The 12,074-nt window shown below is 45.1% G+C and overlaps 1 protein-coding gene across 1 annotated transcript in view; it reads right to left on the reverse strand.

The window, feature by feature from the left end:
- Positions 1-11,856, reverse strand: part of DEPTOR (DEP domain containing MTOR interacting protein) — a 70,911-nt gene extending 59,055 nt beyond the window's left edge. Inside the window, exons 1-2 of the mRNA XM_057415245.1 lie at positions 11,553-11,856; positions 11,317-11,412 (exon numbers count right to left, since the gene is read on the reverse strand). Coding sequence (XP_057271228.1) covers positions 11,317-11,402 — 86 coding nt within the window. The 5' untranslated portion in view covers positions 11,403-11,412; positions 11,553-11,856. The remainder of the gene's footprint in view (positions 1-11,316; positions 11,413-11,552) is intronic.
- Positions 11,857-12,074: the final 218 nt, after the last annotated feature.

The raw sequence follows: 12,074 nt of genomic DNA on the forward strand, positions 1-12,074 counted from the left end.
CCTCCTTGGGGCTTCCTTCTTGTACAAAGACACCTTTTTGCTGTCTCTTTTAGATAATTGCATAATTTTGCATGTATTGATGTTAAATAAATAAATTAAGATTATGAAAATAAGCTTTTAATAAACCTTGCTTCATTTCTTTTTTCACTGTGGACTTAAGAACCTACTTTCATCACCTCATCTAATTAGACAAGCAGCAGTATGATATCAATGGCTCCTATTATGGAGCCATTTTTCTCATCAGAGAGATCTACTTATTAACCTCATCTAAGATCACCTGTTTCTACCATTTCCCAAAAGACCTGAAAGGTCTAGACTTTGTCCAAATGATATTAGCTTGGAAAATACTGTCCAAGACAAGTCTCTGAGCTTCTAGCCTCAAGTAATTCTCAAAATGATATTTGTACGATGTCTTTTGGGATTTGTACATGATAGCACCATTATCATGCTTCACATCACAATCTCCCTCTGTCTGCACAGACCAAACAGCAAAATAGCAGTTTAAGCTAAGAGTTACTCTTTCTACATTTTAGTAAAAAGGAAAGTATAAGTTAATTACATCCTGAACATCAGGAAACAATTAACAGCTTTCTGTTATATCACCCTGATTTCTAAGCTATACAATTATATGCTACTGCAGAAAAGGATGTGTGATTATCAAAAGAGGATCTTTTCTGCGCAAAATGAAAGGAAATTGTTCCACCGGTGACAATCAGCGCTATAAATAATGCCTGGCTAATATCTTTTCAGAAGTCATTTCCGTTAGTCGCAATCCTAACTTTGAGTGATGTGCTGGCCATGTGTTGCCAGACTCTCCTCCCAAAGAGGATGAGCGCAAGTGCGGGACTCTGATTTCTCAGACAAGCACTTCTAACTTCAGCTTCCTGTGAATATTCTGCATTAGTCATTGGAATTAAATTAAAAACCATTGGGTTTAGAACCATATTGTAATTATGCCTTGTGTTTGGTTTGCCTCTTAAATCAGAGCTAAGAATGGCTTGTGAAAACACAAAGGAATACAAGCAGCCCCAGAGCTTTGAAGACATGAGTAACAATGTGAAGAGCAACAAATACAGCACACAAACACTTCTTTTGAACTCCTGCCAATAAACTCATTCAGCCCAATATGCCGGAAAGTGGTGCAAACACAGAGCCAGCGGATTGTACAACCGCTCAGCTGAACACTAGTGGGCACATTACAGCAATATGCCTGTTTCGGCCCTTAGTGTTAGAAGCAATGAAACAAACCCACATAAACCTCCAAACTACAACTCAAAGGACACCGTGCTAGAGGACAGCTGTGTAGTAACAGGGTGGGGGAATCTTTGCAAACCAGGTAGGTTATATAAGATCCATAAAGCATAAATACAGTTGTGTTAGTGCTGCTTATCAGCAGAACTTTGGTATCTGCAGATGCCTTGTGCAATGCACCTCTGGGACAGCTATACCTCTCCCCCAGAAAGTTCAAGTTTTACTCCAACTTTTCATTCCTTGTTATCTTACACCTCAAGGTTTCTTCTATGCCCCATCCTGGACAAACATTGTCTTGTCTGGCTCTTATCTAGCTGGAATGCTCTTGGAAAGAGCTTTCACAGCTCTTGATCTCCCTTATTCCTTCCACTGCCTCCCCTTCTTCTGTCCCTTCAAACACAGTGTTACTGTGCTTATCTTCACTTTCAAGCTCCCACCTTTGCTATCACCATCCCTCAGGTGGTGTTGGTTTTTGCTCTGACTGGTCATTTAGTTCCAAGTTTTCCATTCATTTAAATCTTCAAGTGAGAATCTTTGTGTTTGCTGCCTTAAATACACCAGAGGCACCCTCACCCAAACAGCCTGCACCCAAACTGCATCCCAACCGAGATTTTCTGCAGCAGCAGCAGACAGACACATGGGCCCAACACCACTGTAATACCCACAGCACAACCGACAGTCCCCTGGTTCTCCGCAGAAACCAGAAAACTCCCATCTGCCTGCAAATCCCTGTAGCACAGCTGTGGTGGCCCATGTAATCACCCACACAATTGCAAGGAAATGGGGAATTATGGCCTTGTTATATGTAAGCCAGCTTCTATATTTGCTCTGAATTAGCGAACCCAATCAGGCATATTTTTTAATTACCCGTAAATGCACCTTTGAGATCCGAATGCACTTACTGGATGGAGGCACTGTTAGGAAGACTGTAAAATTACAGGGCTGATAATTAAGGCGAGGGGCACATTCTGAACTAGTGCTGGCACATTGGCAGCACTGTGGTGTGCTGGTCATATAACTTTCATAGTACAATTTCAAAATGTATGAAATGTCAACATTTGTCTCCATTGATGCACAATAACCTGACAAGACTGCAGAAGGAAAGGTAAAAACCTTGAAAGGGAAATAATGCAGGCAAATTGCAGAGTTTCCGTTCCTATCTCATAACAACATGTGCACTGGGCTTTTAAACTCAACATGATTTTTATAGTCAGTCTTCTGCTGGAGTCTGAAATTTCTTAATGGGAATCCAGCAAATTCTTGGCCCATGTTGAGTTTAGGCAAATTAAGCACTGCGAGGGTGGGCGAGCAAACCCAGCAGTGGCTGCTGCCACTGTTTCTCCATCCTTGACCATATGGTTCTGCAGCCTCCCTAACCCCAGTGCTGGCACTAGTCTGCCCTCATGCTGAGCTGTTTAGAAAGTTAATTTTTTCTTATTTGGCTTCAGTTGCTTTAGTTCCCTGAACTTCTGTTCCCAGACGAACACCAGTGCAAAGTGCAAGGGACGTGATAAGAGCAGGGCAGTAGCAGCCTGCAGTTAGACCCACTCTATCAGAAAACCACAGCCTTAAACTGCACGTCAGTGACATGGGTTAAGCCAGCACCCATTTCTCTCACTGTACTTCTTCAGAGAAAGCTTTCATGCGGTCATGCAGTAAATCTGTTTGTAAAACTGACCCAACTGAAATATCAGCCATCCAAAAGCCCTGCTGATGACTTCCCCAGTACAGGTCACTGTGTGCTGATGGCCCACAGACGCTTAACACAGTCCCAAGGAGGGGGAGAACAGAGGAAGGAACAAGGAGCCAAAAACACCTATGCCAGTGTAGGTACAAGAAAGAAAGGGCCACTCCTTTCAGTGGCAATGCTTGCTCAAAGTCTTAGCCATCCAAACTAGTAGCTTCTCTCTACTTCTCTAGCTCCAGGCATACCTGTGCCATGGGGAAGAGCCCAACAGAAGTACAGAAATAGCTGTAACAGAAGCAGACCTGCTGATGATCACTGCCTGAGGAGACTCCTTTGGCTTCACAGGTTTCTGTAGACACTGAGTGAGCCTGTGAGTCTGGGGGTTATCATTCCCATTTCTCCATGCTTCCATGAAACTCAATACTTTTGAATTTTCAAAAAGAGAAAGAAGCTGTACATTATTTTACTTCTACTCCTGCTATACAGCACTCACCTGGCAATGTAGGTTTAAATGGTTTATTTTTCGTTAACTCTGAGTTCAGTTTTATTCTTTCTGCCGCAAGGAGCAAAAGCATATTCACAATACAGTCATTTCTCATTAAGGACTCAGGAAAAATACGGGATTCAAGGGAAAAGTCAAATCTCCAAACCATGAAAAAAATGAATTAAAATTCATGACTGTTGTTGATATTTACAGAATTGTTTAAAAATCCTTTCTCAGCTTCCCTTCTGCTAGGTAGTGGAGACAAACTGCCTTTGTCTCTCCATTCTATTATAATACCAATAGTCTTAGTCAATACAGTGTGGCTAAGGATTCTTGTGAGCCTGTGTTCAAATAGGTTTAAGCCGGTTTTAATTCCAGTGGTTTGTATGTTAAAATTGTTTAAAATATATGGCTTATTTGTCATGCTCTTGCTTAAGAAAAAAAAAAACAAGAACAAGCCATGACTAACATGTGAAGTGCATCCTTCACTCAACGACTGCCAGCAGTTCTGCCAAGACCTGAAGCTTTGCAGTTTCTGTCTTTATTAACATTTAGAGCCTCAATGCAATTTTTCTTCAGGGACCAAGTACAGAAACCAAACCTGCTTAGCTATTGCTTCTTACCCAGCATTCATTCCCTTTGCCAGTTCTTCATCAATTTAATCTCTTCCCACAAAAGTTTATTTTAAAGAGATGATTGTGTTCAACCCTGGCCTTGAAGGCAGGAGAAAAAGTACCTTTCAGTTACTAAAAGGACTCACACAAGCCTGCTCTGCCAGGAAGAGAGAAGCAAAAGAGTTAACCACAACAGAAGGTACATTTGATGCTGTGACAATACCCTTCACTTCCTTAAATTTTACATCAAAGCACTGAAATTCTTGAAGTTTTACACTTCAAAAAGTACTGAAGTCTACAGATATAAGAAATACCTCAATTAAAATGAGATGCACTGATGCCTCTGTAGTCCCTGTCTATTGATGCACTAGGGAAAGGTGGCTGACCTCCCTCTGTCTTCAGTCTGGTCTCTCACTCTACAAACATGAAAATGAGAAAAGAGAAGATCCTTTCCTTAACACAGTACCCAAAGCTCCCACCCATCTTGGCACACAGTGTCTGCAACTCACACCTGGGAGGTATTTCTCTCTGCTCTTCTGGGACACCACTCTTGGTCCCAGTGTCTGACCTCCCAAACCAGAAATCCCAATTTCAACAGAGTTCCACTCTGGCTCCCCAAGTTTGGTGGCTTTACACAGACTTTCCCTCCCTTGCCAGTCATAGCCTGCTACTGCTGGAGGAAACCACTACCAACTGCAGCCAAGATTTGTGTTGCAAGAGCCTGATATTTCTCCAGAGCATACAGTGCCTACCCCTGCTGGGACTCGATAAACAGCTCAAATTCCTAGGCATTATCACTACGCACATAGTAAATAATAATGACAAGTGATAGCAGGACTTCTCTGTTATGGTGTCAGCCTATGGCCACTACAGGGATTGTGTAGTGAATGCAAAACTAGATTGCTTTTGGCACATTAATTCTGCCTTCCCCGCACAAGTATCAACATCAAAACTGTTTCCTTCATCTGCTCATGGGCAGCTCCTCTAATGTAAAATAAATAACAAACATTTGTGCACATGCTACACACATCCAGGATCCTTTGCTTGCCTGCTGGTCTCTGCTAACCTGAGACAAAAGTTAATGATTGACTGTGTCTGGAATGGAATACATAAAATATACAGCACAAACCACTGGAACAACATCCGCCTTCTTGTGTACATAGCAAAAGAGCAATCACTATTTGCACATGAGTTGTTAACTACTTGATCTCTGAGTTGTGCTTGAGGAAAGCTGCTGCTGCCAGGAATGACTGAGTTTTTAAAAGGCACAGCTTAAAGGAAAGAACTGAGCAAACAAAAGCCTTACATCTTGATTTCTAGAAATGATGAATAGCCACAAAGTTTACTGAAGGATGTAATTGAGAATGGAGAAATTGAGATTCCTGGGCCAGGAATCATATACATATACGTACGCATATATGTACCCCTATATGTATATGTATACATATGTATCTATGCATGCATGCATGTTTATATGTATGTACACATGGGACTTGATGTCATTAAAATTAGTACAAATGGGCAAGACTGAAACACGTGACAAGGTGCATCAGGTATCAAAGATTCTAGAAAAAATAAACATATACATTTGAGAAACACCTGCTTTTTATAGAATTAAAATAATTTATATTAATTAAGATCTATATTTGAAAGGGGTGTGATAGGGTAGAATTAGCAAGGAACTTCTTGATTTCAGAGCAGTTCATTTTGCAGCTCTACCAACCTTTACTTTGAAACCTTTTCTTTGGTGGAACCTCACAGAGGAGATGATTGATTGCCAATTTTTTGGCGGCTTGATTTTGGAAAACAAATTAATGAAAGTGAACTTATCTGGACAGAGACTTCTGGAGCACTTTGTTCCACACAGATCTGATGTTATAATTTCCTGTGTCCCACCCGCCCTGAAGAAGTCAGGATGCGAGCACCTTCTCAAGTGAGAGGACTGAAAACTATTTTTTCCAGGGTTAGTTTTCAGCCAGATCTATAGCTCTTGGCTAAGGGAAATGCAACCACTGGTGCAGAACTAAGGAGGTTGCAAGAACAATGTGCAGGGCATAGAAAAACATATTAACACTTTAGGTGGAGGTACAATATTGTACTGGATTAAGCAGATTACAAAATAGCATCTTAATTAATACTGTCTCTAAAGATGGCTTATATGTTTGTTTAATATCTGAAGATTGGTCAGGACCTGACTAGACAGGAAGTGACCTCTGGACAATTTGTTATCTTAAATCCTTAAGTTTCTTTTAGTGCATAAACTTACTCTAGAGTGTTAACAGACTTTCAGACATAATGTTAGCATTTAATAAATAGCTATATGCTATATGGTTAATATACTTCTATATTATAGCAAAACATTAACACTAAGACTCTCTTGATTACATTTCACTAGAAACTGTTCCTGTTATGTGCCCTGGGTTCTTTGCACCTTAGACTACCAATGAACTTTTGAATCCTACCACCATTCTTTATTGCTCAGAATAAGAAAAAAAAATTATGGACCTGTAGGTGCTATCATCTTTCAGAAGTTGATGACCCTGAAAGTTACACACTGCAATATGTTAAGAAGTTTTCTTAAAGTGATACTCTTCCTGAAGTGAGAACTTTGGAAGACCAGTGAAAGCTGGTTTTGACTTGTCTCGAGGCTTCCAAATGTATAGTTGTTTACCATGTAAAACCTGTTTTGTAAGACGAAAGTCATGTACAAACCATACAAATCATATACAAAAGAGGTAAACAAATTTCTGTTGAACCATTATCTTGCATTTTGTCTCTTCCAAAAGAAAGAAAAGTCTCTAAGAAACTTGCTTCATATTTCCATAAGCCAAAAGACAGAAGATGCTGAATAGTAAGAACTATTCTATCAAAATCACTGGCTCATCTAACAAGTTTCCTAATTACTTACTCAACTACTTAACAGAAGGGTGAATGGGGAAAAGTGTTGCTTCTTGTAAAGGCTGGTGATAAAGAGGTATCCAAAAGTCTGCAGAGACATTAAACGTCATTCAAGCTACGCTTACCATAAAGAACTGCACCACATATACAACGGCAATATCGTTTTCTCATTGGTTTTCCTATTTTCTATAAAAAAGGTGCTCTTTTTGCTGTTCAGTCAACTGAAGCTTGAAGACACCCTGAATTACCAGGCATATTTTCTACAAGAAATGAGGGACTCTTGAATGATACACCAGATTCCAGTGACAATCTGGCACCAAGAAACAATTAGCAGCCTAGGAAGACTTCAGACACCATGACTTGTAAAGCAGGCAGTCAGGATGTATATCAAAACATGCACATTGAAACTGCTCTTGGTTGCCAGAGGCAAGATCAGCTCTAAGTTAATGCTCAAACCCGGACAGAGATACTTTAATCTTTCTGCCAAACAGCGCTGAAATGGGCACAACCTGCTGCCTTTGACCGGGAGGGAAATGAGCTTGGAATTGCTCTGCTTCTGATAAAATTCTTATCGACTTCAATAGTGCCGTTACATGTTCCCGTTATTATGCTTCCACAATGACTATCCAAAGCACTAAGGCTGTGACACCTTCCTTCAAGCACATCCAGCAAGACCAAGGAAGCTCGGGGATATTCACTTCCTAAGGGCTGCCCCAGGCAAATGTCCACATGAACCTGTGAGGTGGAAGCTTCAAAGGACTCTCCCGGTCCTGAGGAAGCTGAAGCTCATGATCCTCTCAAGCATAGCTCTCAGCTTCTTTAGGAGACAAGTCCATATTCATCCCCTGTAACTTACAGAGCCTGTTAAGGGCAGCTCTGTTGCAGCCATCACCACTGAACAGCTACAGGGTCTATGAAGCTGCAGCAGAACAGAGGGAAGAGCTGGGGCTTTGGATGGCTGAAGCTTGTCAAGCAGCCAGAGGCCAAGCAGTTCATCCTTGCAGGTCCATCAGTGCCTGCAGAGCCAACAGCCATTTTGTGCACATCCCAGCTCTTGCCTTGCTCTTCTTAATCTCCTGTACAGCAGCAAGAAGCTGCCAACGAGTCAGTCCTGAAGTGCCACACTGCTGAAATCTTCAGCTTTGTTTCATGGCTGTTAGCCTGGTAATGTAAAAGCTCATCAAGAGCCAAACTTCCAAAGTCCTCACTTTAAAAAATATGTTTCCATTAATCAAGAGTTAGATACTGGGTCAGACAGCCACTGGGTACAGAGGCAAAGGACACTACTGGATGTAAAAATTTACCATGTTAGCTAAAAGACAGCTCAAGATCCTGTTTATTTTCTATAAATCATCCCATCAGTGAAACAGGATTTACATCAGGGCATCATCTCTCACTAACTGCTCATGACCAAAGCCAGTGGGTGCAAGTGCAGCATCAGCATGTGCCAGCAGCCCAGCACACAAGGGCAGAGGCTCCTAAACTCACAGAGAAACACAGATCACAAGCAACTGAGGGACAGCAGCAAGGAGAAGCGAAAAACGCTTCGGCCTCCTCCTCTCCCCTCCCCTAGCTAGCACGCTCTTGCCTGGGGAGTGGAAGGGGGCACAGGGCTTCCATAACCCCCCCACCAGCACTGCCAGTGTGCAAAGCCAGGCTTGCCAAGGTGCTGCCCAGATGACTTCAGTCCTCATGGCATGAAGGAGTCCCTGCCAGAGAGGAACAGATGTGCAATGAACAGGCCACAGGAATGGGGGCTATGAGGCATGGCAGGAGGCTGGGGAGAGACAGGCAATAAGAACTTCATAAGGAATTTTAATCAAGCAGCTCTTAAGTATTTGAGTTTAGACACGTGTTGTTTGGTGTAGCACAAGAGTGCTTTAAATGCCTACACTTGGTTGGCTTTGTGTAAGCAACACCACACTCACAGATTCATTTTACACTTTTACTCCTCAGTTATAAGTTCATCTTGCAGTATGCAACACTTGCTCACATGCACTTTCACCCAAATACATAATCACCTGTCCGGCTGCATCACCCTCGCTGGCGGCTTAGCTTGCAGTTGTAAGCATCGCTAAGAATAGAGTACAGTATGTTTCCTTGAGAGCGTGTGTGTGCTGATTCTCTGTCATTTGTTTGCCTACCCCAAAGGCTGCTGAGATAGCCTGTCTTTGATCCTAAAAACCCTCCATGTTTTCATTTAGCCTTAACAATTATACACTTATCTTGGACAGGAAAAGGGAAACTTTAAATGCAGGGTTGGCTAAAACTCATCTACCAGCCAGCTTTCTATTGCATATTTTATGGCTTTTATTGTCTAGAAAACTGAGGAAAACTAACCCTTCACATAGAGTACCCTAACAGAGAAACAGAACAAAGCTAACAAAAAACGGAGGAAGAAAGGCAATTTTAGGCTCAGTTTCACATGACAATTCCAGCTGACCCAACAAGTCACTGCTGCCAGAATGAGAGATCTCGCTTCTTCTCTACCACCTCCTCTTCTTGCTCCCAGCTCTGCATTCCCACCACCTATCTTCCGTGGGTTACAGCAGTCAGCAGAGCAGAAAACTCACCTACCCACTGAATCACTGCATGGGATCTTCTCCCAAGAAGTGCAAAAAGTACAGGAGCAGACACAAGGGAGGAGAGGGATCACACAGCCAGGAGTGGGGAACAGGAAAAGGGTTAGGGGGAGAGCAGATCTCCTTAATCAGCAGTAGCTAGACATTATGCAGGCTGAGTTGTTAATGAAACCAGAGTTCAAGAAGGTCTAGGTCATTTCCTACAGAGTGGCAAAGGAATGTCCATAGGTAAGTTCACAGGATGGGGAATAACAGTTGGACTTGATGATTTAACAGTTGGACTTGATGACCTTAAAGGTCTTTTCCAACCTAGTTGAGTCTATGGTTCTGTAACTATTTTCTATCTGTAGACTATCCTGCCCCAAAATAGCACTGTGTTTCATTACCTTAATGACAAAGATGACAAATGTCATCCCTGATTGTGACGCTGATGAGCTGATACTAGGAATTAGATTTGTTGAAGTTTCCTCAGTCTTCTCCATAGGGAAAGACTGCAAAGCTTTTCCATTCAACTATGAGGTAAATAGAAAGATTAATATGACCTTAATAGAGATTTTGTATTAGCCTTGAATCTTCAGCTTCCAGTGTGGTAAATTAGGAACAGCAGGGTTCTTACTAGGCACTTGGATGAACAGCTCTGGCTAAGCCCACCACACAGAGCCTGCTTGCCAGTGCACCCCAAGTTTCACTTCAGGCTACTCTGAAGAGGAATCTCAAGCTTGGAGCAGACACTGGTGTGTACTGGAGCCAGGCCATTAAACCAGTGTTTACTCCCCAAACAGAAGTCCTGGTGTGCATCACAAGGTGTTAGTGGTCCTTACCTCACGGATAAGACAGTGTGTGTACTAGCAGCAGTGACAGCACCTTCCAAATCAAGCATAATTTCTATCATTTTCAGTGTTTGTCTGCCATTTGAACATAAAGGACAAAGAAAAATCAAGCAAAAACTACTGAGAAAGTATTTTTACATTGTCTTTCTAGTTACATGTATAGCACACAATACTAGTAAGTCTTTTCTTCCTGAATCACAGGATGTTCCATCAACAGACTGAAAGCCTTAAGATTTCTTTTTCTCCCCTGTGGTGTACGGGTGCAGATGGCACACTAAATACATCACTGAAACTAAAAATTAACTGAGTCAGGCATTTTTGTGAAAGGTTTCTGCGCTGCGCACATCTCCAGTCACACACACTGTTAATTACTGCTGGCATTGACAGTGGGGATCCCCGTCCATCTGCTGGGACCAGCTGAAACAAAACAAACCGGAGCCCTGGGGAGAAGATGAACCTCTGCAAGGGCATTGCCCGCACGGCTGCGGGCCGGGCAGCTTCCCCGCACTCCGCTCCTTCTTCGCTGTAGTGTTCAAAGACTTCATTGATGATGGTTTCTCTGGGGAGGGGAGGGGGGGGGGGGTGTCATCTTTAAAGATGCAACTCTCCTTCTGCAGCGCTTGATGTCTTCAGGGATGCAGCAGCCTCTCCCCTGGACGCCTCTCGCCCCAGGCAGGGGAGCGAAGGTGCCCGGGGTAGAGGACCCCCGAGGCGCTCACTTAACTGGCCGGGCTCGCAGCTCCGGCTGCCACCTCCCCTCTTCCTCCTCCTTTTCCTCCTCCCCCTCCTCGCTGCGGAAAGCGGGTCCGGAGAGCGGGGACGCTCTGGAAGCAGGGCAGGTGCTCCGGTGCAAGGGAAGCCGGAGGTGGACAGACCCTCACCCTCCGCCCGCAGCTCCCCCTCCCGCTTTCACGGGGGCTGCTGCCGAGCCCCGCGTTCCCCGCCAAAGAGAGGGGCAGGCACCGCTTACCGGAGCTGCTCGCCGGTGAGCAGGACCTCGGCCATGTGCTCCAGCTCCGCCGCTTTCTGCTGCATGCTGCTCATGCCCTCCTCCATCGCCGCCGGCCTGCGAGCACAGCACCGCGAGTGAGGGGGGCCGGGACCCGCTGCCCCCCGCACTGGCACCTCCCGCCCGGCCCCGGCGGCTATAGAGCTTGTGGCCGGGTCTGGGGGTGCAGCGGCTGCCTCCTCCGCTGCTCCGCTCACCTGAGCGGGGCAGGTCACTTTTCCCCTCGGCAGGCTCGGATCCCCCCCGCGCCGCTTCCCGTGTTATTGTGTCACGGGCAGGCGGAGAAACACATGGCTGCAGCCGCCGCAGCCGCAGCCGGGCTCCCCGAGGCAGCAGCGTCCCCCCCCGGCTGTCACACGGCAGGCTTGGCGCTGCCGCCCCCCGCGGGAAGGGGCCGGCTCCCCGCCGGGAGCTGAGGGCCAGGGGCTGCCGCCGCCTCGGCTCCCGCCGCTCCCCGGGCCGGGCAGAAAGCAGGAGGCGGCCGCGGAGCTCAGCGCTCCCCTCCCGCAGTGCCAGGCGGAGCGGGGAAAGGTGCGCTCGGGAGCGAGGGGCCGGCCCCGTTGGTGAGCGCTGCCGGGTCTGGAGGGATGCGGCTGATACAGCGCCCGCTCAGCGGTGCGCGCCGCGCCTTGCCAGGTAGCGTTAGCGATGCGAGGGGCACGGAGGGAGCTCTTGGTCCGGATTGCCCCTTCAGAAATTGCGGTTGCCCTCCCGCTGTC

The sequence above is a fragment of the Pezoporus wallicus genome, unplaced genomic scaffold, assembly GCF_028554395.1.
Source record: "Pezoporus wallicus isolate ANWC-B61680 ecotype Strahan unplaced genomic scaffold, APGP_CSIRO_Pwel_v1 contig_3812, whole genome shotgun sequence".
NCBI lineage: Eukaryota > Metazoa > Chordata > Aves > Psittaciformes > Psittacidae > Pezoporus > Pezoporus wallicus.